Raw genomic sequence first — 27,050 nt, forward strand, 5'->3', positions numbered from 1 at the left:
CCCCACAAGAGAAGCTAAAAAACTACTTTAGTGATAGATAGGAAGTAAATATCTCCAACCTTTACAAAAATTGCAAGAGGTGCATTATTGTTTCTAAAATATGAATATTTCCCAGCGGCCCACTTGAGCCCTCAGGTCCAGGAATCTGGGGCTAACCCCGCCCACTCCTAGGCTGGGACGTCTGACCCAGGACTGAGCCAACCAACATGATCTCAGGTCGGAACTACTGAGAATTCAGAGATCGAACACATGGCCTACAATGTCCAATTAGATGGAAGTACAGGGCGTTTGAAACATTGAGGAAGAAAAAAACCCTCACATATGATTTTTAGCAAACTAAAAGCATTCCATTATTTATTCATTCAATTACAATTGCAGTATCTGTCTATTGTTTGACAATGAGTGCTAAATTATGTTGGGATATGACCTTGAGGCAAATAAACCGATTAAAAAAGGCCCGGAGGGGGGCGCCTGGGTGGATCAGTCTGTTCAGCTTCCGACTTCCGCTCAGGTTATGATCTCACGGTTTCTGGGTTTGAGCCCCGTGTTGGGCTCTGTGTGACAGAACCTGCTTTGAATTCTGTGTGTGTGTCTCTCTCTGCCTCTCCCCTACTGATGCTCTCTGTCTCTCAGAACATAAATAAACATAACAAAAAATAAAAAACCGAATTAACATGCAAACTGCACTGCAATGTATCCCTTTGATTCCAATTCTCTGTGTGATAATTCCGTTTGATCTAGAACCATAGAGTTATAGAAAATGGGATGTCTATATCTGGGTTTTTTTCCAGGAATAATCAATTCAACTTTATTAATCATCCGTTGGGAACACTGAGTAAATCAACATTTAAAACAATAACTCAGATTCTCCCATCCCATTAATCTTGGATTGTTAAACTGCCAGAGATTTCACTTGATAGAGATTTGGGTTGAGTAGATGTTCTGTTCTGCTCTGTCGCAATATGAATTTGTTGCATCACTTTTCTCTAACAACTAGCTGAGACCAGTTCTATTGCTTCATAGAATGGGCACCATACCCAGGTCAATTAGGTTCAAATCCCAGTCCACTCTTATGAGTTGCGTGACCTTTGGCAAGCTCCTGAATATCGCTGAGTCTTAGTTTCCTCCACTGTAAAGTGTGAGTGGTAACATTCAACTACCTTATAATATGAGCAATAAATCAGTTAACATATATAAAATAGCTATACTAGGTCGTAACACTTAGTAAATAATAACCATTCATGTCTAATTTAATTATTCATCATTACTACTATCGTCTAACACTTGATAATATTGGGTTCTCTGTAAATATATATTTACATCTGCAAATATACACATATGAATATATATCTTATATGTAAAATGTTATGTATATGTATGAGATATGTGGGTGTATGTATATGTATATGTATATGTATGGGTACATATATATTATATAATATATGTATTTGTGTGTGTGTATATAGGCTCTTCTGTTGTTGTTGTTGTTACTCTATTTTCCTTGTTTCTGCATGGTAAAGCCTTTCCCACTAGTCACTATGCCTACTGAACATGTTATCATGCTGGTCCATGTGTGCCTTCTGGACTAGTTCTGATTTAGGAACAATTATGTTCAGAGTTTGGCAGGATCTTCAGTTTGGAAAATGACAAACCACTGAGAAAACAAATCTTAATAAAGACTTTTGATGGACCTACCAGTCTTGAAGAAGAAGAAAGAGGAGGAAGAGGAGGAGGAGGAGGAGGAGGAGGAGGAGAAGGAGAAGAAGAAGAAGAAGAAGAAGAAGAAGAAGAAGAAGAAGAAGAAGAAGAAGAAGAAGAAGAAGAAGAAAAAGGAGAAGGAGCAGCAGCCGCAGAAGCATTTGCCTGGCTCTCCAAAATTTATACTCACCAATGCAACAATTCTTTCTAGAGCTCATTGCCAAGGTCCCAGCCATTTATCTAGAGTGGTTGGGATATCTTCCTTCTGGAAGCTAATCTTTATCACATGCCTGCAATGACCCAAGCACTCTATTAAGAGTTCATCCAAATTATCTCATGTATGATTTTATGTTTTAATATAAGCTTCACATCAGCTTATGAGGTGGATACTATTATTATTTCCATTTTACAGAATAAAGACAAAAAACTTAGGCATAGAGAAGCGAGTTTGCCCAAGGTCACCAAATATGAAATGGTATACTTGGAATTCAAACTCCAGTCTGTCCCTGACTCCCACCTTAAGCCTGTGATCTCATCTACATGGTATGCCTCCAGTTTCCTATTCCACGTCATACAACCAGAGAACTTGACCTAAGAAACAGTCAGGGGAGTTCAGAATCTAGACTATTAAATAAAAAAAGGGGGGGGGGACACAGCAATAATAACTGAATTTCATACACCACTGTAAACTATCCAAAAATATTTTTAGATACTGTATCAAAATTATCTTTCACAACATTATGAAGTAAGAAGGGCAAGTGCCATTCCTATTGTTTTACAGATAAGAACACTGAGCTATGGGGAGGTCAAGAGACTTGCTTAAGAATCCCATAGTGGAGCACAATGTAGCAGGGATTTCTGCTGTTACATTTTGTATCTTGATACATTTTTTCTCTTATGTTTTTATCACATGGCAGAGATCCCATTTGGCTGGTTTATAGTTTTGAAAACAATAGGCAAAATGTCTTCAGTTGTTTTACCTAAAGATATTATGACTGATTCCCACATGCTTTTTTATTTTCCTGGGTGATCTACATCTTTCTTCAATCCAGAAATACTAGGTCAGCCTCCCAAAGACAAGCCATTCCCTTCCCGGGACCAAGCCTGGGTTACCTCCAAGATCATGGCCTCAGGTAGGACATTGCAGATGGATAAAGATGGGGCAACAATATCACTCAAGAAAACAGACCACACACAAACTGAGGTTCACATTTCATCCGCATATGACCTTCATAAAAAAATTAACTCCTCACTAAAATCACAGGGCAATAATTAATGTGTTCTGATTACTCTGTTTCACAAATGCATCAAGTTATAAAATGAAGCAAAATTTAAAGAAGCATAAAAAGTACCTTACCTCATCAAGTCAGCTGCTACTGTGTTATTGCTGACATATCCTTGACTTTTCTCTCTGCTCATAATTCCCCGCACTTTCTCTACCTACATTGCCTCCAAGTGTTGATCTGACCCAGACTGTCCAAACCCTTCTGGCAACCTCTAAAACCAGCAAAACTTACTCCTGCTGCCTAAACTACATTAATGATGGACCCGTGAGATTTTCTCCTGTCTGCTCAACCCTCACCATAAAACTATTCTGAAATAAAGAAAGTCTCAAAACGATTTTTCTCCAATGCTTTCTTTATTCATTACCTCTTCTGCAAAGGAAACACAAAATAAAAATAGAAAAGAATTATTATGTCCCTATCATCTTCTGCCCCTCATCATTGCTTTCCTAAATATTTTTTCCAGTCTTAAATGATTTATTTCCAATCAAAGAAAGGTATCTTTAATAAATAATAAATAAGCCAACCACAGGCTCTAGCATGTCACAAGCTGTTCCTGGTTTAGTTTGTCATAACCTGGGTTGAATTGACACTCTTTTCTTTCTACTTTTTTGAGCTTTGATCATATACCAGACAGTTTACTAGATTCTCAGATACTAAGTAGGAAAGGCAAATTCCCCCTTTTAGCAACCTATCATTTATGAGAATCTAACCTATAAGAAACCAGTAAGGAATTGCTAGGGTAGAGATTTCACCCAAGCTCATTAGAACAGAAGGAAAATACCATCCGGTTTTCTTGGGAAAAGACAAAAAGGCAAATAACTCAGAAATATAAAAGAAACATGTCAATGGCAAAGAAACTTAGTCCTGAAACTATAAAAGATTTGATCATTGCCAGAGTATGAAGGGCTAAGGGCAGAAAAATAGAAGGTCAAGTCGAAAAAATTGACAAGGATCAGAGAACAGAAGACATTGAATACACTTCAGTATATATTTTTTTTAATTTTTTAACATTTATTTATTGTTGAGAGACAGAGTGCAAGCAGGGAAGGGGCAGAGAGGGAGGGGGACACAGAATCGGAAGCAGGCTCCAGACTCTGAGCTGTCAGCACAGAGCCCAATACGAGGCTCGAACCCACGAACCATGAGATCATGACCTGAGCTGAAGTCAGATGCTCAACTGACTGAGCCACCCAGGTTCCCCTTCAGTATAATTTTTGAGTTTTACCTTTCATTCTTTCAAAAACGATTGAGTGTTTCTTACGTGCTAAGCATTATAGATGATAAGGGATACAATGACAGATTTCAAACAGGGAAAATCTAATCAGATTGTCATTTTAGAAAGAAACTCTGGCAACAGAGTGGAAGAGAGCTGATCACAACACATGGAAACATATAAAGAAGGTATAGCCACAGTGAGGGTGCTGTAGCTTTAGAGAGACGTGGCAATGGACCTGAGAAGAGAAGAAACATTAGAGAAATGCCTGGGAGGTGAATGACTAGGATTAACAAAATGGTAGGTACTGATGATGGCTTCCAGATTCCTAGTTGGGAAAACCACATAGAGAACAGTGTAATTTTCAATAAGATATAAAAATTCAAGCAGAGGAGGTTTGGGATGGAAAGGGAAAAAAAAACAAAAAACCAGGAGCATCTGATGATTGGTCTTGAAGGCAGCTTAATATATAACACTGGAGGACAGGATGGAGATCTGAGCTGGAGGTGTAAGTTGATTCTTCAGCGAAAAGCAAAAGCTGATGGGCACAGATGAGATGACCCCCAGAAAAGGTGTAGAGCACAAAAAGAATTCATTAGAAGAATTCTAGAAAAACAACATGCTAAATATACACTGGAAAGGAGGAACTTTTCAGAGGTGTAAAGCCATGCAATAATGGAGTTTCAAAATAACAAAATATTTCAAATGTTTTGAAAGCAAATAGGTCAAAATAAAATACAAATTGAGAGGTGATTGAATTGGTATTTGGAGGTCACAGAAACAGTAAAGGTCTCAGTCATTGGAAACCAAATATAAGTAAGTTGAGAAAATACTAAAAGGGAAAAGAAATGGAGAAAACAGAGGGAAGTTATTCTTTCTAGTCTGGAGGAGAGGAGAAGTAGGGGAAAAAAGGATGAATGGTCAAAGAAGAATTGTCATTCTGCTGATTCATTTTTAGGAGGCCAGTGCCTTATCCATTAGCTTACTGGCACTTTCTTGTTTGTTTTCAAACTGAGGAGGATTTACAATAATAGTTTGATAAAGAGAGAAATCAAAGGAAAAGAAGAGTTTAAAGATACAAGAGACACTTTGCTTCCATTTAAGACATAAAAAGTCTCAAGAGAATGTCTTTCCCTTCTTAAAAAGAAAGCAAAGTAGCACAATCTACAAAACAATAGGGTTTTTTAAAGCGTATTTGAGAGCTGAGGTCACAAAGAAACATAATCCAATGAATTCCAGAAAAATTATGATTCTCTCCTGGAAGAAAATGGTCCCATGGCTGCTTTTAGCCTCACGGAGCATGGCAGGAGGAAGAAGTTGCCATGTTTATGAACATGGGAAGAAAAACAACAATTTCCCTAATTTTATCAAGCCTGGGATGAGCTGGCATGAAGATTTAGAAGCCCTTAGTGCATCAAACAAACAAAATCTACATCCACTCACCAATTCTCTTCCATGAGTCCTCACTGAAGAGTCATAAGAAAGAGAGCCAGCAGGACAAGAAAGCTGCGCCAGACTCCCTATGCCCAAAGCCTAAGACACAAAAGCTACCGAGAGTGACACTAAAGACAGAAAAGAATATGGAGAATGAGAGAAGTCAAGAACTTCCAGAACCTTCACTGAGTGGTCGGAGAAGGAACAGACATGCTAAGAGATACCACCTCCCCCACATTGCAAGGACAGAGGCTCTTGACAGATGAGGGCAGGAAAACTGAGACAAAAACTCAAGCACTCAGATCCAAAGCCCCACTTAAAGGAAGGCTCTGGTTTTATTATCAGATAATTTGAGCACTGTGGTGAGCTAAATCTACCTAATGCTGAATTTATCAGATGGGGGCCTGTATAATAAGGATGGGTTATTAAAACAATAAGTTAATGGGTCCTGTCAAAAAAAAAAAAAAAAAAGAGAACAGCTTTCATGAGCAGATGATGAAAGCTACCAAGGATTTAAATGCCAAGTGGATGTTTAAAAAAAAAAATAAGATAAAGACAAGTTAATATAAATGCAAAGGAAAATTCAAGGAGGAAAAAGAGTTAAAATAAATTAAGTCAACTCCAAGATCTGTGAAATATTATCTTCTGGTCTAATACACAGAGTCCCAGAAAAACAAGAAAGAAAGAATGGGGAAAAGAAATATTTGAAGGGATAATGGCTAAGACTTTGACATAATCAATAAAAGACCAAAACCACAAACCCAAGAAATTCAGCAAACTTCATTCAGTAAATGTACAGAGAATTGAATGTAAAAGTCATGAGAATCCAAACAATGAAAATGAAATAAAGAGAAAAATCTTGAACGTACCCAGATGAAAAGACATATAGTCGATTCTTGATATTTCAGGTAGTTGTGTTCAAAAACGTCACTGTAAACACTGAATTGGTAAATATTGAACTATTGTTCCCAGGGGCTAGGCAGGGTTAGGTGTTTGTGAGCTTCTGGTCCCGTTTCAGCAATAGAAACACTACCTGTAGCATGTATTCATTGTCAACATCCATACAAAAAAGGTCGGTCTTATTATGCAACCCTCCTGTGCCACATAACCTTTCCTCATATAAAATGCAGCTGGTATTTCTAAAGTTCTTCCCTAGCCTCCTGATCTATAGAACTTGCCTCGCTTGCTAGTTTAACACTTGACATATTATATCACTTTTCGAAACACAAGAGTGAGGTCAGCACTACCTGAGATAGGCTTAACATTTTCTTGAACCTAGGAAACGTGACCACAAATTCATCTGGTTTTCAGTCTCAGAAAAAAATACAGTCCATTATGGTTTTGAGTAAGTTGTCATCTCACAAATCCACACATTTAGTCACTTTCCCATCTTTTCCATAGCTTCATTACAGAGTAGATAAGTTACTTTAGCACTCTCTGGAGCAGACTCATGCTGCGTAGGTGAACTTCCTCTTCCTTTTTCTGGAGGTACTGTATTTTTGATTCACTAATATTCAACTGTGGGGACCATTTGAAACAGTGAAATCACCAAAAACAATGGAAAGAAATGCAAAAATAGAGGAGGCGTTAAAGAGACCACAAAAAGAACACTTGTTTAAATATGAGAGCTAAGGGACACCTGGGTGGCTTAGTCGGTTAAGTGGCCAACTTCAGCTCAGGTCATGATCTCACAGTTTGTGGGTTCGAGTCCCACATCAGGCTCTGTGCTGACAGTTCAGATGCTGGAGCCTGCTTTAGATTCTCCATCTCCCTCTTTCTCTCCCCCTCCCCTGCTCACGCTCTGTCTCTCTGTCTCTCAAAAATAAATAAATGTAAAAAAAATTTTTTTAAATAAATAAATATGAAAGCTAAAAAAGGAAGTAGGGTGTGGCCCTGTACAACCACACCTGGCAACCTGCACACGAGGCAGCTCAAACATTTTTACCACCCTGCACATGTTTATGAATCACAGCAAAAGGGCCACAATGATTGATTTGGAAATTACTAATAAATTTTAGCAAGTAAGTGAATTTGCAAATCATGAATCTATGAATAATGACAATCAAGTCGATTTCATGTAAGGAAACAACAGTAAGAATGCAAGCCAATTTCACAAATGAGACAACAGAGGCCAGAAGACTAGGGAATAGCATACGTTAGTGCTTCAAGAAAAAACTGTCAGCTTGGAAGTCTGTATTCAACAAAAATATCCTTCAAAGTGAAGGCAAAATAGAGATATTTTCAACCAGATGAAAACAGAAAGAATTCACTCCCAGCAGCCCTGTACTATAAGAGTTACTAACTGAAGTTCCTTAGTCTGACTAGAAATACCAGAAAATCCAGTTTTTCAGGAAAGAAGAAAAGACACCAAAAGGATTAATATGATAGTAAACACAAAATAGCTGTATAATATATTACCATTTATATTTTTAAATTACCATTGAAGAGCTTATTAACTTTCTGAGCCAAAATTATAAAGAAACAATGCTTTGGAGGTTATGACATTTATAAAAATAAAATATGTATGACCAAGAGCATAAAGCATGGGAAGTTCACAACTGGAAACATGCTTTTGCAAAATTCCTAAATGTTTTATGAAACAGTAAAAAAAGAATTTTAAGTAGGCTCCATGCCCAGCATGAAGCCCAACATGGGGCTTGAACTTAGGACCCTGAGATCAAGATTTGAGCTGAGATCAAGAGTCAGACATTTAACCAACTGAGCCAACCAGGTGTGCCTGTAGTAAAATATTTTTGAAGGCAGACTGTAATAAGTTAAAGATGCATTTAGTAATCTCTAAAACACCATTAAAGAAAAATATCCTAAGGAGGCATGATAAAAACATCAATAGAATAAATAAAATGGATCCATCACCCACACACACACACACACACACAGACACAAACACACACACACACACACAAACACATACACACAAACCTCCAAAAAGGCAAGAAAAGAGAAAGAAAGGAACAAAGATCAGACAAGATAGATATCAGATAACAAGATGATACATTTAAACTCATACATATTAGTGATTACATTAACTGTGAATAGTCTAAATATCTTTTATACAAAGGCAGAGATTGTTATACTAAACAAAATTCCAAGACCAAAGTATATGTTGTTAACATGAAACATACATTTAACATAAAAATTTGAAAGTAAGAGAATAAAAAAATTAAACCATGCAAACACTATGCACGAGGAATCAGATGTGGCTATATTAACATCAGACAAAGCAGACCTGCAGATGAAGACTATGATCAGAAGGGTCCTGGGTGATTCAGTCAGTTGAGCATCCATCTTCGGCTCAGGTCAGGATCTCACTGTTGAGCCCCACATTGAGCTCTGTGCTGACAACTCAGAGCCCAGAGCCTGCTTCAGATTTTTTCTCCCTCTCTCTCTCTCTGCCCCTCCATGGCTCACTCTTTCTCTCTCTTTCAAAAATAAATAAATATTTTTAAAAATTTAAGCAGTATTACCAGAGGTAAAGAGGTGTATTCCATAATGATAAAAGGAAAACATAATAAACTTAAAGGTATAAGCATGTAATAATAAAGCTTCCAAACACATGAAACAACAGTTGACAAGACTAAAGGTAGAGATCAACAAATCCGTAATCATACTTGCAGAATTTAATACCTTTGAATGACTCATGGAAAAAGACACATACAAAAAAGTCAATAAAAATGTCGAAAATTTTAACAGCACCATCAAACAATTTGACCTGTGTGACATTTATAGAACACTACACAGAACAGCATAACGTACAGTCTTCCCAGGAGGTATGATGGAGGTATAATAAAGAGTCTCACTCTTTTTTTTGATGTTTGACTGTTGACAGTGTCCAGCCTCTCTCCTCCCACTCTACTCCATATGTGGGCAAGCTATTCAGAAAGCTTAGGCACTCACTACCTTGGTGTCAGTGGGAAGTTCCAACCAGGCTAGCACGTGCCTCATACTGCGTCTTCACCCCCACCCCACCACCTAACAGTGATAAAGACCAAGTCGCCTCCTACCCCTACTCTGTCAAGCCATTCTTAGGTCCACTTGAAAACCTGTCCTATTCTCCCAGAAAGCCTCATTAGATGAGAAATAAACCAGGGCGCCTAGGTGGCTCAGTCGATTAAGCGAATAAGTGTCCACCTCCATCTGAGGTCGTGATCTTGCGGTTCACGGGTTCAAGGCCCACATCGGGCTCTGTGCCTGGAGCCTGTCTCATGGATTCTGGGTCTCCCTCTTTCTCTCTCTGCCCCTCCCCCCGCTTGTATTCTATCTCTCTCTCTCTCTCTCTCAAATATAAATAAAACATTAAAAAAATGAGTAATGAACCTTTTCATATCCTCTTGCTGTGCATATGTGAAATCATCAATTTCAATATCTGACAAATTTGGGGTGGGGGTGATACAATAGGGATTAATGAAAATAAGGGAAGAAATCAATTACATAGAAAATGAACAAATAATAGACAAAATCCAAAAGGTAAAAAATCAGTTCTTGAGCAGATTATGAAGACAAGGAAAAGAGAATAACCACTGGTTTAGAATGGAATATGAGGGAAGTTGGGGATTTGCAGAGTAGGGAAGAGCTATGACCGTAAAGACAAATGAATTAGTTTTAGGACCAGAAATACTTCTTCCATTGAAAAAGTTTCTTTGATTTGCCTTTTTCTCAATGAATGCTTTACAATATAATATACACAATGAGCCAAAACATATATTTTTTTAAGTAGCCTTCACATCCAGCAGAGAGCCCAACATGGAGCTTGAACTCATGACCCTGAGATCAACATCTGAGCCGCGAACAAGAGTCAGATGCTTAACTGACTGAGCCACCCAGGGGGAAGTCAAAATAATTTGAAGCAAATTATACAGTGCTGCATATATGTAATCATGTTATTTTAATCAGCATTCTTAACTGCAAAGGGTGTGGACAAAGTCAAGCTCTCTGCCACCACCATGCCACCACTGTCAAAGCAATATTTGAGAATCCCCTAGAAGGCTTTTCAAACTATGCCTCCCTGCTATTTTTATATTTATCACTCTGCCACATCCTAACCAGCAAAGCTCTCTCCCTGGGTAAGAATCAGTGCAGAGGTGAGCCTCTATTAACAGTCAGAAAATCAGTTCCTTTTTGATTGTTAGAAAAGTTTGAGCACTGGGGCGCCTGGGTGGCTCAGTCGGTTAAGCGTCTGACTTCGGCTCAGGTCATGAGTTCATGGTTTGTGGGATCGGGCCCCACGTCGGGCTCTGTGCTGACAGCTAGCTCGGAGTCTGGAGCCTGTTTCAGATTCTGTGCCTCCCTCTCTCTCTCTCTGACTCTCCCCTTCTCACACTGCCTCTCTCTCTCTCTCAGAAATAAATAAAAATATTTAAAAAAAAGAAAAGTTTGAGCACTGTCTCCAAGTAGGAATTATAAGCACAGTTCCTCAAATACCATCTGAGCACAAGGTGCAGCAGAATCATCTAGGGGATTTATTTAAAATGTACATTCCTGGTCATACTCCAAAACAAACAAAGAACCCACACCACGACATGCACTTCAAATGGCCTTAAGGCTCACAAAAATTTTAGAAGTATTAATGTAAAGTATAGTCGACCCAGGAAGAAGAAAATACCCAACATTTCATGAATTTGGGATTACCTGCTATCTTTTGAATGATTATTGTACTTAAATGTAAGGTAGCACCATTAATATTTTAGAACTGAAAAGAAACTTACAAGTAATCAAAAGCCTTTGAATTGTGCAAATAGGAACACCAAGATCCAGGTTTTTTGACTGTTTTGCCCAAGTAATTCTGAGCTAGTCTGAGCTTTAGGACCCAGAACTCATATCTCCTACACATGCAAGGTTAATTTTCATCCACTAAAGTTAGAATATTTTATTTGTGATCTTATGCTATCACAAATAATGGAATTGAAACCAAATAAAAACTTAATTAACTAAAGGAACTGAAAAATAAATGTCTCTCCACGCAATTTTAGACCACAAAGCACTGCTGGAAATCACATGGTCCATCAGAACCATGGAGGGTGAGGTTTCAACACCCTCAAGGAGAGACTTCTCATTTATGAACTTCTCTTTCTGAACTCCTGAAAAGATAACCCTATATATTCACATTCCAAACTGTTGTTTAATAGAGCCCATGGAGGTCCTTCACCCTTTGGGCTGTCACGTTTTTATCTTCATTTTCAGTCTTTCCACCAAAAGAATGTATAGGAGACTGCCATTAGAGTCATTTGTTCTGCCTGGGGGTTATTTACTCTATTTGGTTCACTGTTGAAAACACTGTTAAATCCAAAGGCAAAAAAAAGAAAAAAAAAAAAAAAGAAAAAGTTGATGGAGGCTTACTTCAGGTTTGCTTATATAGTTTGGTACGGATCAAATTAGTTAATCAGAAATTATGCTGGCTAAAGTAGATCTCTTGATCTCTAAGTCAACAGTAGAAAATTGCTTTTTAAAAAAATAATTTGAGTGGCATGCTGTTTAAATATACTTTAGTCAATTCTACCAAATGTGAGGTTTGAGTTTCAATGACTCTAAGGGAAAGGCATGAGGAATATAAGAATCTACGGATACAAAGATGGGAAAGAATATTCATGTGCCCTCCTACAACAACAGGCTACAGAATCCACCTCACAGAATGGAATGGAAGAGCTCTGAGAAGTCAAGAGTAAAGCGGCATCTGGGAATTTTAGGTGAAAAATTAGGAGAGAATAAGATCTCAGCTGCAACTTCTTCACCTCAAACATGGCAATCATCGCACTTATCTCTGGTTTTGTGCAGAAAAACTAATAACAAAAATTCCTGCCCCAATAGATGGCCCATTAATCAAACAAATCAACATGAACCAATCTAACATTTTTAAAAATTAGCATACGGTAATTGGATAAAGTGTTTATTTTTACTTTTAATTATGAATGTCGAATATATATAAAGTAGAAATAACTACATAATGAATTTAACATTTACTAATGATTAATTCTTGTCATATTTATTTTATATATATATATATATATATACACACATATATATGTATACACACACACATGGAAATTGAAATTTTTTATTGTTTATTTATTTTGAGAGAGAGAGAGACAGAGTGTGAGTGGGGGAGGGATAGAGAGAGAGGGAGACATAGAATCCAAAGCAGGCTCCAGCCTCCGAGCTGTCAGCCCAGAGCCCGACGTGGGGCTCAAACTCACTAACCATGAGATCATGACCTGAGCTGAAGTCAGACGTTTAACTGACTGAGCCACCCAGGCGCCCTGGAAACTGAAAAATTTTAAAGTTAATCGAAACATTTTGATATTTTGACATTAAATATTTCAGTATCCATCTGAAAGGGTACATTTTATTCCTAACCATATCATTATGACACCATACTAAATCAGCACTATTTTTTAAATAGACTATTTTTAGACAGTTTTAGGTTTGCAGTAAAAAAGAGCAGAAAATACATAGAGTGTCCACACTCCCCTTGCCCCCAGAGACTCACACCCACCCCTAAAGTTAACATCTCACACCTGAAGGATATATTTGTAGAAACCAATGGATATACATTGCGATATCATTATCACCCGAAGTCCATAGTTTACATTGTGGCTCACTCTTGAGGCTGTACATTCTATGGATTTTGACAAATGTATAGTCACATGTATCATACCAAATAGTTTCATTGCCCTAAAAATTCTGTGCTCTGCCTATTCATCCTTCCCTCCCACCTAATTGCTGGTCTTTTTATTGTCTCCCTATTTTACCTTTTCCAGAGTACCATGTGGTTAGAATCATTATTCAACCTCTTCAGATTGGCTTAGTTTACTTAGTAATATTCATTTAAGGTTCCTCTGTATCTTTTCATGATAAGGCTTGATAGCTCATTTCTTTCTAGTACTAAATAATGTTCTATTGTCAGGGTGTTCCACAGTTTATTTATCCATTTGCCTATTGAAGGACATCTTGGTTGTTTCCAAATTTGGGCAATGATGAATAAAACTACTATAAACATCCCTATGCAACTTCTTGTGAAAAACCTAAATTTTCAACTCATCTGGATTAATATCAAGGAGGTGATTGTTGGCTCATGCCATATGAGTGTGTTTAGTTTAGTAAGAAATTGCTAAGCTATCTTGCAGGGATGTACCATTTTGCATTCCCGCCAGCAATGAATGAGCGTTCTTATTGTTCGACATCCTCACCAGCATTTGATGTTGTCATTGTTTTGCATTTTGGCCCTTCTAATAGGCTGGTAGTTTTATCTCACTATTGTTTTAATTTGCATGTACCTAATGACATATGACATTCAGCATCTTTTAACATGCCTAACATGTCATTCATTTTCTTATTATTGAATTTTAAGAGTTCTTTCTATAGTATGGATAACAGTCCTTTTTCAGATGTGTCTGGAAATATTTTCTCCCAGTCTGTGGTTTGTCTCTTTATTCTCTTAATACTGTCTTTCACACACCAGAAGTTTCTAATCAAGTTCAGCTCATAAATTATTTCCTTCCTGGATCATGCCTTTCGTGTTGTATCTAAAAAGTTATCACCATTCCCAAAGTCATCTAAAATGCCTCTTAGGCTGTCTTCTAGAAAATTTATAGTTTGGTATTTTACATTTAAGTCTATGATGAATTTTGAGTTAACTTTTGCAAAAGGTATAAGGTTTGTGTCTAGGTTCTTTGTTTTTCTTTTATTTATTTATTTATTTATTTATTTATTTATTTATTTATTTTTTGGCATGTGGATGTCCACGTGTCCAGCACCATTCACAGAAAAGACTTTCTTTCTCCATCGAATTTTTTGCTCCTTTATCAAAACTCAGTTGCCTATATTTGTATGAGTCTATTTCTGGGCTCCTTTTTATATAACACTGATCTGTTTGTCTATTCTCTCGCCAGTTCCACACTTTCTTGGTTACTGTGGCAGCTAACTTTTTTCATATCATCTAATACCCTGTCTATATCCAGATTTCCTCAGTTATCCCAAAAAAATCCCTGAAAAGTGGTTTTTCTGGAGACAGTTTATTTGTGAGAAAATTTTAAGAACCGAAGAACAAAAACTGACAATGAAAGAATGATTATAAAGTCCAAAACTTTCCTGAAAATCTCTCATTATCTATGACTGACACCTAAAGATAGAATAAATCCACTCTACCATAGAAAAAGTAGAGCTCAATGAATCAATTTACCACTCCAGAGGTAATTTTTTTAAAAAGCAACTCAATTTGGATGAAGGGCAGTCAAGACTTTTCTATACTAATTTTGTGACTTATTGTCAATTAAATCTGAAATTCTACCTCATATCTTAAAGGTCTTGTCATCTCACATATGATTGGTATATTAAAAATTTATATGGAGAGTAGGAATTTATGTTCTTAGCAAGATACCTTTTTTAAAAGTCATAACACCTCCAAATGCTTGGCACATTGTAAGTGCTATAGACGAATTATCTATGGTTAGAAGATAGGACAGGATCTTTAGTTTTATGTGTCTAAGAATCTTCTAGAGGATCTGTGTTAAACTTAGACACTCTAAGGCTCCCATCACAGAGATTTTGAGACAGTAAGTCTGTATTGGTTCTCAGGAATATGCATTCTAATTAGCACTCCAGGTATCCTGAGAGAGGTCAGCAGACTACATTTAAACAAATAGTAATATTGAGTTTTCTCTAAAAACAAGAGATAATAATAAGAGAGACTTGGTGTGTCATAAAAACAAAATGGATAGTATGAAAAAAGTAAGCCCTCAGCCAAATAACAAGGAAATCAATGGACAGTCTTGAAAACTGTGAGATACTTAGGAAACAGGGACAGGGACAAAAACATAAAATACAAAATCCTCTGTGTGTGTGTGTGTGTGTGTGTGTGTGTGTATGTGTGTGTTCAAACAAGATAATACCTGTTCACCTAGACTCTGCCACTCTGCAAGCATCCTAAGGCACAAGCCTTTGAAAATTTAAATAACCATAACAGAGCAATGGGGCAATGGAAAAATAATCATGTAAAAGATAAATTTTTATTCTTCCAGAAAACCACATAAGGAGGGATTTGGGGACAAGTTTTAAAGAAAATATGATCTGCCATCCTTTGAGTGTCACTTCCAATTGAAACTCAGAAGTGAGTTTTTGAAAAATAATCATGATAATAATGCAGGGTCTATACTCTTAACCTCCACTCCGATGAGAATGACAATGAGGCAGAGTGCAATGTATTTTTTAATGTTTCTCAAAATCAATGGATGAAGTAAATTAATATTTGACTAAGCATATACAGGTGTATGTGATATATAATATACTTATTTTCTTCTTTTTTTCTACTAGTAATTAATTTGAATGGTTTTGTAGAAAATGTACACTACTTCTTCAAATAGAAGAAATAAAAACACAGAGAAGCCTCAAGGAAATGATGCCAAACTACATGATCTAAATGTGAAACTGTGGAGAGCTCTCCATTATTAACAGAAGAAGTGATTCAAAGAAAAGCTAAATAAAAAACTGTGTTTCTAAAAGCAGTATTATTTCCAAGCATTACATAAAGTTTCTCCGCAGTCTCTCAGAAGCTGCTGATTTCTGTTGAGCGCTGTTGGTCTTCGCTCTAATTATTTCTGGCTTATAGATTATATCCCTAATACTCTCACCAAATCATTGAATGACCTTGGGACAGTTTCTTACAAAACTCGGTTTTCTCTGTTTATGAACAGAAGGTAGTAATCCTTGACACCCTCATTCTTCACGGAGGTATTTCAAAAATTAATGAGTCACGAAGGCTTTGAGCTCTTCTGATCAAAGGCACTGTATAACTACAAAGAATTGTTATTATTTACCAGTAGCTCCTTTTTATTGTGCCACTAATGAGCATTGTGGTCAGCAATAACTTATTAGGGGGGAAAAAAGACGTAAAAGTTAAGAAGGCTGTTTCTCTCCATATTCAGATATAATTCTTGTTAATATTAATTGGTGTTAGGCAGACATATTGAAAATGGCTTCCTGTAGTCTAACAGCTCCTGTTGGGAAATCTTTGTACATATACCTACCCTGGGTTCAGAGGGTTCCACATACTGGGAGGTTTTCTTGGATGTGTGCAAATTCTACAGAGAACTTACATTTCAACCAACTTGGTACAAAAGGCTTGGCATTGAAACTTCTCATTAAGATTAAAAGCAGAGAGGGAGGCAAACCATAAGAGACTCTTAAATACAGAGAACAAACTGAGGGTTGCTGGGGGAGAGAAGGTAGGTGGGGGGAATGGGTTAAATGGGTGATGGATATTAAGGAGGACCCTTATTGGGATGAGCACTGGGTGTTATGTAAGAGATGAGTCACTCGGTTCTACTCCTGAAGCCAAGACCACACTGTATGTTAACTAATTTGAATTTAAATTAAAAAAATTTAAAATCATTTTTTTATATATGCCCCTTTTTTCATTTTAATGATCCTTAATCCTCTCTCTCTCTCTCTCTCTCTCTCATGCACACACACACACACACACACACACACACACACACACTTCACTTCCCTTTTCTTTGGAAATGGAGTAATCCAACTTTTCACTTAAAGAACCTAAGAGTCAAATCGTTAGTTTCACTGGGAATTTTCAATCACAGGAATATAAATGCATTTTCTGTTTCTTCTCAAACCATGCTTCGCTGTCTATATTCTAACCCATTAAACACTCAAAGTGAGCAATTGCAATAGCAAAAAAAAAAAAAAAGTTACGTATTCAGCACTTGTTTGAAAAGATTTCATCCTTTCCAAATGGATAAGATGGCACAGAATCATTATGGTACAAATCAGATTTCAAAAGATTGAAGAAAAGGTTATAAATATTAGCAAGAAAGTAGGAAATTTTATTTTACTTTGTCCCTCCTAAAAGTGCATGTCAAAAATCTTTCCAAGGATATTTGGAAGCACTTTGGGTCTCTGTTAGGCAAGAAGGAATACAACTTCTTGGAGCCTGGGCAGTCCACCTGTCTCCCAGCAGCCTTAGCTCTCAGCCTGAGGCCCCTCTCCCATGCACAGCTCTATCCTAAAATAAACAAAGCACTCAGCCACTAGAAGCACTTCAGCTGAAACAAGCCCATTCTTCAGTACTCAGGGTAAATGAATTTTTCATGAGCTAAGATCTATGCAGAGAAGTTTTCATGAAAATCCCATATGTTTTAAGAAAGAGTTCTATGGACTGAACTGCATTTCAGCAAAACCCAGCTGTTTAAACCTTAATCCCAATGTGACTGTAGTTGAGATGGGGCCTTTGGGAGGCAATCAGATTTAGATGGGGTGGCGAGGGTAGAACCTTCGTGATGGGATTACTGCTCTCATAAGGTCAGCCCAAGAGTTCACTCTCTCTCTCTTTCCCCACAATGTTGAGGATACAGGGAAAGGCAACCACCTACAAGCCAGGGAGAGGAATCTCTCCAGAAACCAACCATCCTGGCACCCTGATCTCAGACTTGCAGCTTCCAGAACAGTGGGGAAAAAAACAGCTGTTTTTTAAGCCAGCTGTGACAGCAGCTAGAGTTGAAGGATGCAGAGAACAGTAGCAACAGGCTGTAAAGACATTGTTTAGTCTTACTATATAAAAATTCTAATTGGATTCCTGACCTTATAAAGATATAAGTCAGGAGCTGAATGGTTCAGATGTGTCTGCAATTACTCCTTTATCCAACATGCTTTGTATCGAGTGCCCATTTGATAAATATTAAATTAGCAAAGGCTGAACTCCAGAACAGGTATTGGGTAGAAAGACAGACAAAAGGACAAAGATCTGAACTTCAAGGTGAGTAGAGCATATGAGATATGGCAGTTACTCAGGGAATACAAGGTAAGATGTAAAGAAGAATGAGAGATTGGGCTCCCTAAGGATATTGGTAGTAGAATATAACTGGCTACAGATTGTGGAGAAGAACTTTATTTTTAGTGTAGTCTATATTTGGGGAATGACAGTTCTTTTTTAAGGTGAAAGAAGGTATATAAGGTATGAATTCAATGGTAGGTAAGGTAAAGACATGAGCCATTTTCTTAATGTCCTGTATTTTCACAAATAATGGAATGATTGTTTTGTAATTCATTCTTTCTTGGACATTATTTTACCAGCTTAACTGCGAAGAATGTCAGTGAGTCTTTAAGCTATTGTAAACACGTCTCAACTTTGTTTTTCTTGGTTTTACCAAGTATGAGATGAAAGTGTTATCATTTACTTGATAAAATATATCAGTCTATGTTCCCTACATAATAATATAAAGAACATGAAAAGCACTTAATGAGTCTAGAATGTCCCTTCCTCCAAAATACCGGATAAATGACAGAACATTTTGTGTTAAAAAGCCATATTCTTTGAATACTGTGAACCACCACTAAGAGCATAACTAAGAGCATAATGTAATGGTTAAGATTGTCTAAGTTTGAATGCTGACTCAGCAACTTAGCTACAAAACTTTAACTTGGGAAACTTGTTAACCTCTCTGTGCCTCACAATGCCCTTCTATAAACTGAAAATAATAATTTGTTCTTAAGGCAGTTGTGAGATTAAATTATGCAGTGTTTAAAATAGAATCAGTAGGTACACAATAAATGTTCACTATTGTATTATTTAAGAGGTTTTTTTCCTGATTTGGATGTGTTTTATTTCTTTTTCTTTTTCTTTTTGCTTTTTTTTTTCTTTTTCTTATCTAATTGCTCTGGCGAGGACTTCTAGCACTTTGTTGCACAGAAGTGGCAGGAGTGGGCATTTGTGTTTTGTTTCTGATCTTAGAGGGTAAGCTTTCAGCTTTTCATCATTGAGTGTGATGTTAGTTGTGAGCTTCTCACAGATGGTTTTTATTATGTTGATGCATATTTCTTTGTACCTAATTTGTTCAGATTTTTATGATAAGTGAAATAAGCCAGACAGAAAAGGACAAATACTGTGTGGTATCACTTATATGTGGAATTTACAAAAAGGAGGCACCTGGGTGGCTCAGTCAGTTAAGCATCTGACTTCGGCCCAGGTCATAATCTCATGGTTCTTGAGTTCAAGCCCCGCATCAGGCTCTGTGCTGACAGCTTAGAGCCTGAAACCTGCTTCAGATTCTGTGTCTCCCTCTCTCTGCCCCTCCCCAGTTCACGCTTGCTCTCTCTCTCTCTGTCTCTGTCTCTGTCTCTCTCTCTCTCTCTGTCAAAAATAAATTTAAAACATTTTAAAAAATAAATCATAATTGTCAAAAACATAGAAACAGAATAGAATGGCAACTGCCAGTGGGGAATATGAGAAGTGGGGAGATGTTGATCAAAGGCACAAACTTTCAGTTATAAGTTGAATAAGTTCTAAAGACCTAATGTACATCATCATGACTGTAGTTAATACTATATAGCATATTTGAAATTTGTTGAGACAGTAGATCTTAAGCACTCTCACCAAAACAAAGTATACAAATCATCACATTATATGCTTTAAATATATTACAATTTTAGTTTTCAATTATACCTCAATAAACCCGTAAGACATAAAAAATATTTTTTTATTCTATGACACAAATATTTTCAAATATAATTGAGATGATATGCATGAAAGTACCAAATCCTAACACTCCGCATAATGACATTAGACTGTATTAGAGAAAATTAATATCAGAGAACATCTATATGCTAATGATATCCATGATAATTTTGCCTTACTAGTTATCTACAGCATTCACTCATTTATTCATTCATTCATCTTAAAAGTAAGAGTATACTTTATGTTTTCTGCCAGGCTCTATGCTTGGTGTTGAAGATTTCTAAAAAAAAAAAAAAAAAAAAAAAAAAAAAGGCCTTTTCTGTAAAGGGTTTCAGGGAATAAAGCGTAAGTATCGTGACATATTTGTTGAAATGCTATTTTGAGTGTTAAATATCATGTATGGGATTCCTTTCCTTTGAACACACTGTACTATTCTCATTTCTGTCTTATTCAGCACAAATTTTCATTTGCTGATATATAATTGAAGGCTGAGTTTCTGAAGGAAATTTGGTTAGACAAGGAACTTTACAAGAGAATGGGAGAGTTGGGCAAAGAAGAGAGTAGAATTATTAAATAATGTGTCAAACTGACTCTGGTTTTTAAAAATATATGCAATAAAATTATGTTTTGGGTGATATTCTCAACATAATGAAATTATTTAAAAAATTCTATGAAAAGTAGCATGCTAAGACAACCACCAAGAAACTCTTTCATCAATACCTTTGTTTCAGAAATGGCGATTTGTTTTACTACAGGTAAGAGGATATCTGGTCAAAATGCTAATTACAACCACTTGAACTCACCTTGAACTTTGAGGAAGCTTGATCGTTATTGGTGGTGGACTACATATTAACAAAAGCTAAAGGGGAATGGCTTTACTACAATTTTAAATATGTGAGTTTAGAATAAGATCTAGAAGTTTTTTTATTTAAAAAAATTTTTAACGTTTCTTTTTTTTTATTTCTGAGAGAGAGAATGGGAAAGAGAGAGAGCATGAGCAAGGGAGGGTCAGAGAGAGAGGGAGACACAAAATCCAGAAGCAGGCTTCAGGCTCCAAGCTAGCTGTCAGCACAGAGCCCGGGGCTCGAACCCACGAACCATGAGATCATGACCTGAACCAAAGTCAGACGCTTACCAACTGAGCCACTGAGGCACCCCAAGGTTCTAGAAGTTTAATAGGATGTGACAATCTACCAAAGATTATTCAGCTCTCTTACTTTGTCTTTTCCTACATACATATGGTTGTATTAGCACCATATGTATGTACATATGTACCTGTGTACATAAACCTTTACTCCAAATCATGGAACTTTTTCCTTCCTTGACTCAATTCCATACAGAAGTGGAGTGGCTTCCTATACTGGAAGGTGTCCTAGTAGGCTCCTGGATTTTCATAGGAGCACATAAGTCATGCCCAATGGCTTACGTGATCACTAAAAGAAAAGAATCTACCATTCACCTGAAATAAAGAATTTTACACTTTAGATCATATACAATAACGGAACCTCAAACTTTCTGAGAGTTTCAGGATATTAAATTTTCAGTTGTAAGAAATTATGTTAATGGAGATTGTTTTGAAGAATGATCAGCCCACCCAATCTCTAGATAAAATGCTGTCCTTAGATCATGTCTAACACCAGAAATTGGTGCTTGGATCATCCTATTTTGCCTGATTGCGGAATTAGTTGCCTTAGTCACTCTAAGGTTGCTGTTTTGTTGTGTGCCTCCACATTTTTTTAATGACACCAATTTCTTCAGTGACCCCAGTTGCCTAATTTTCAGCTTTAATTGCTCCTACTAAAGGAAAGGAGGAAAAGAAAGATGGAGGCAATTTTATGTTTGTTTTTTTTTAATGTTTTATTTATTTCTAGGAGAGAGAGAGACAACGTGAGCAAGGGAGGGTCAGAGAGAGAGGGAGACACAGAACTGGAAACAGGCTCCAGGCTCTGAGCTGGCAGTCAGCACAGAGCCTGACGCGGGGCTTGAACCCACGAACCGTGAGATCATGACCTAAGTGAAAGTTGGACGCTTAACCAACTAAGCCACCCAGGCGCCCCGGCAATTTTATGTTTTAATATGAACTAAATACTATCAACCACAGCAAAAAAAGAAAAAAGATAGTATAAAATAAATCTCCATGAAAAAAGTAACAACTAATAACATTTTTTGTTTGTTTTGCATGTCTCTTTTCACTTGGAGGTGCTGATACAATGTGAACTGACAGTAAGTAAATAAACAAATATAAGCTTTTTTTATGTTTATTTATTTATTTTGAGAGAGAGAGAGAGCGAGCGCACAAGTGGGGAAAGGGCAGAGAGAGACAGAGAGAGAGGGAGAAAAAATCTCCACTGAGAGTGCAGAGCCTGACACAGGCTCGATCCCAAGAACCTGAGATCCTGACCTGAGCCGAATTCAAGAGTCAAATGAGGGGCGCCTGGGTGGCTCAGATGGTTAAGCGGCACTTTGGCTCAGGTCATGATCTCACGGTTTGTGGGTTTGAGACCCGCCTTACGTTCTGTGCTGACAGCTCGGAGCCTGGAGCCTGCTTCAGAATCTGTGTCTCCCTCTCTCTCTGCCCCTCCCCTGCTCATGATCTCTCTCTCTCTCTCTCTCTCTCTCTCTCTCTGTGTGTGTGTGTGTGTGCGTGTCAAAAATAAATAAACATTACAAGAGAAAAATAAGAGTCAGACGTTTAACCGGCTGAACCACCCAGGTGCCCCACACATTGATAAACTTTTTTGAGTGTTTCCCTGAAAGACACTGGGTTCAGGCTAAGGTGCTGTTCCACCACTACCCTAAACACAATATTTGATTTTTAAGATCAAGACAAAAACTTAAAATGATTTTCCTTTTTATAGTATATTACACAGAAATCATCTCCTAAAACCTCCTGAAAGCATCACTTGTTAATTGAATAAACTAAAGCTATGAATTATTATTAAAATTCAGGAGGAAACCTAGTTATCTGCAAATGATTAAGAACAGGTACATCATATACAATAAATGATAGGAAATGTCCAGAAAAACCCTTTAAATACAAAATTATTTTAGTTTTCATTCAATACTTATTCAAAAAACAATGTATTCTTGCTTCCCTGAATTTCCCTTGCGATTAAATTTGTTAAAGCTATACACCTAATGGATTGGTTTTAGCTCTTACAGATAATTCTCAGACCTAAGTCATTTAATGTCTTTCCTACAAGCTTTCTAATGTCTAGGAGATATGAAAGATCAGTGCAGATATTTCTTAACAGCTTTACCTACTAAACTGCCCAGTGATAACAATTCAAGTAATATTTCAGCCCTTGCATGACCCTCGAAATATGATTCTCTCAATTGACCCCAAGGTCCCACTGATTCTCAATCCCATGTCCCCTGCAATCCTCCACTGCTATTAGTTTCCTGGTATTTGTCCTTATTTTTTTCTCCACAATGTACATCCACTGTCAAGATCTGTATATTTGTTGTGTTTTTGCATGGTATCTCTGACACAGACAATTCCTAGCCCAGTCCCAGTGACATTTTAGTCAAGGTCATTTTCCTCTCTTTTTGCGATCTAGATCCGTTTGTCATCCCCAAATCCAGCACTGCTACAAGGCCATGGCATGTTGAGAGGAAAAGCAATTCACTCAGTTCCCCTATAAATGAGCAGGTGTCGATAAATCATTTAAGGACTCATCCAACAGCACTCACAACATCTGGAACCTTCTCCTATCTCCATTTAAACACCTTGATGTAGGGGGTGCCTGGTGACTCAGTCAGTAAGTGTCTGACACTTGGTTTCAGGCTCAGATCATGATCTCATGGGTCATGAGATGGAGCCCGGTGACTGGCTCTGAGTTTGCAATGCGGAGCCTGTCTGGGATTCTCGTATTCTCCCTCTCTCTCTGCCCCTCCCCCACTCGTGTTCTCTGTCTCTCTCAAAGTAAATAAATAAACTTAAAAAAAAACTAAATACCATAACTTGTAAGTATCAGTTCACCCTTGCAGTAGAAATAAAAGGAAAGAATGGATAGCACTCTTTAAAAATATACAAGAGTCACAAAAAAAGAAAAGCTTTAACTGCCAGGCACTTGGACACGTCTTAGATCCTCACCATGACCACAAGAGGTTTAGATGATTTTGTCCTATTTTATACAGAAGATCAAGTTCATATAACGACCAGAACCGAGGATGAAAGCTATGAGCTCTAACAGCTAACTGAAGTTTTTCCCTGCATAAAATGTTCGGGAAACTTCCTAACACAGTGAAGGTGAGAACATGAACGGTGCTGGCCTGGGAAAAACTGCCATTTTTTCTTCCCTGTCATTTAATGAGCACCTCCTCTGTGTTGGATTCTTTATGAATGAGTCATCTCCTCCTGGTGATATGCACGTCCCTGGTGATATTTTTTCCTTTTTAGCCTGAATCAGCTTACCTTTCACAAACAACTACACACACGCACGCACACACACACACACGCATGCATGCACGCACGCACCTGGAAGTAGCCATGTGGAATTCCTCTATTTTTATTTGAAATACATAAAGGAGAAACACTTCTCTCTTTGGTGGATCCGAGCACATAATGCTACATTATGGATAAATAGAAACACATACAGAAAATAGAAAAGTGCTTCCGAAGTCAACACAATCTATGGGCTAAAGACACCCTTGTGGGCCATGAGTCACAACAGTCAAAATGTACAAGTTCCCTAAAAGGTGGCCTCACAAATATTAGATCATTCACATGGCAATACAGTGCTAATGCAAAACAGATCCAAATACTTTCTTAATTTTACCCAAGTACGTTTATGCTGCTTTCCAGTTTTATTACAGATTATTTATTTATTACAGATTATTTATTTATTACAGATTATAGGTTCATAATACTCTACGAATTAACACTCTTAACATGAAGTAACACCGGATGAAGTAAAAATAAATTATGTGAGGGCTGGGATTGATATTGACAAAAAAGCATGAGTTCTGCATGATAAAATGTTTGTGGAAAATGTGGGAAAAGATTTGGGCAACTCATGAATCGTGTGTTCTAGACAGGCATGTGTTGGTAAAATCAGGAGACAATGTGCAGGACTGACATTTCAACTTGATATTTTAAAAAGAGATGATCTTGGGACATCTGGGTGACTCAGTCTGTTGAGCGTGGGACTTTGACTCAGGTCATGATCTCGCGGTTCGTGAGTTCAAGCCCCACATAGGCCTCTCTCTGCTATCAGTCTATCAGGACAGAGCTCACTTCTGATCCGCTGTCCCATTGTCTCTGCCCCTCCCCTACTTGCACTCTCCTAAAAATAGATAAATATTTTAAAAAAGAGAGAGAGAGACAGAGATTATCTTAACATTTCTCGATATATATTTGAATGCTGACCTGTTCCAAAGAAGACGTTCCAAGTAGAATTGTATTTTTCTGAACATATCTTTCAGATTCCTCGCTGCCCTCTCTGTGGGGTTCCAGCCTCTTTCTGGAACTCACTGTCTCTTCAGAATCCAAACTCTCTTCCAGGAGGCTCCCATCTATTTACCCCAAGAAGATCACACAAAACTTGACTTGATCTTTGTCGCTTTAATGTTGGCTTAACACATAGTAATCTAACCACTTTTTTTTCTCATAGGGGATAAATCTTGGTTTTCCATAATCTACAGTTTAGCAAATTATTTTCTGATTAATGTACCAGGAAATCACTAAAGCCCAGAGCTAGTTTTAAGATTAAAACACAACCACAACGCCAACAACTTTTGTTCCTCCTCCTGTGATGTTCACAAACTGAGTAAAGTACAGGTTCTGCATTCCAGCTTTTTTTCCTACTTACCAAACAGATCCTGAAGTGTAGACACTCTGCCTTTCTGTGTGTTAATGTTACATGCTGTTTACGACAACTGCTTCTCACTGTTTTGCCAAAACCAACTTGGGTGATAAATAGGTGCAAGAGAAGCCAGAGCACTTGGGTTCATTTTTCTTTATTCTTTTTTAATTTTTTTAATGTTTCTTTATTTTTGAGAGAGAGACAGAGAGAGAAACAGAGACAGATCTTTCTAGATCTCAATTATATCATCATGTATAATATAGCTGATAAGGTGCCTGCCTCTTCACTCTACAAATTCCATAAGCCTTTTGTAAGCTCACAGATGATTTTGAAAGCCTCTTCAGTGCCACCTGTAAATGTGTATCTCGGTGACTTCCAGGGTCCAAGCTGCAAAGTTTTTTCAGAATGGAAGGGAAAGAATAGGTATACGAGTGCATTCCCCAATGCCTACCGCGCGCGCACACACACAAACTTCAAGTTCTACTTGCTGACTCAGATATGAGACTAAAACTATAGAAGTCTCCCTAATTCAAACATAATCATTTGTGATGTTTAATTTTATGTGTCTGCTTAGCAGGGCTACGGCACCCAGTTATTCCTTTAAATTCCAGTCCAGCTGTTGCCATCCAAGGTGATTTTCTAGATGTGATTAACATTGAAATCAGTAGACTTTAAGCAAGGGAGATCCCCCTTCATGACATGGGTGGGCCTCATCCAGTCATTTGAAAGCCCTAAGAGTAGAGGACTTGGGTTTCCCAAAAAGGAAGGAATTGAGGCTCAAGACTGCAAACTAGGAAATCCGGCCTGAGTTCCTGGCCTGCTGAGCTGGTCTGCAGGCCACCATGGCAAAACTGCACCTTTATCTCTTACTTGAATCTCGGGCCGGCTGTCCTGTAAAATTATGACTTAAGACTTCAACTCCTGCCTGAATTTCATATCAACTCTCACCTGAATTTCCACCCTACTCATGTGTCCTAAGGATTTCACACTTGCCAGTCTCCCTACATCTCTCTCTCTTTCTATTGGTTCGAGTGGATTCTGCTTCTGTGGGAAATCCCAACTAATTGATCCTTCAAGTTAAGATTTCTCAAAAATGAGGGATCAAGCTGGCTTGAAGAATGAGTTTGTTTGGTTGA

The 27,050-nt window shown here is 37.6% G+C and overlaps 1 protein-coding gene across 1 annotated transcript in view; it reads right to left on the minus strand.

Annotated features, from left to right (window-relative positions):
• Nucleotides 1–5,640: 5,640 nt before the first annotated feature.
• Nucleotides 5,641–27,050, minus strand: part of LOC120231671 (orofacial cleft 1 candidate gene 1 protein-like) — a gene marked incomplete at its 3' end in the record, with an annotated part of 80,939 nt that continues 59,529 nt past the window's right edge. Inside the window, 2 exon segments of the mRNA XM_039231863.1 lie at nt 5,641–5,730; nt 25,479–25,624. Of these exon segments, the coding sequence (XP_039087794.1) occupies nt 5,641–5,730; nt 25,479–25,624 (236 nt within the window).

This window comes from Hyaena hyaena, unplaced genomic scaffold (assembly GCF_003009895.1).
Source record: "Hyaena hyaena isolate Hyena2069 unplaced genomic scaffold, ASM300989v1 scaffold_60, whole genome shotgun sequence".
NCBI classification, from domain to species: domain Eukaryota; kingdom Metazoa; phylum Chordata; class Mammalia; order Carnivora; family Hyaenidae; genus Hyaena; species Hyaena hyaena.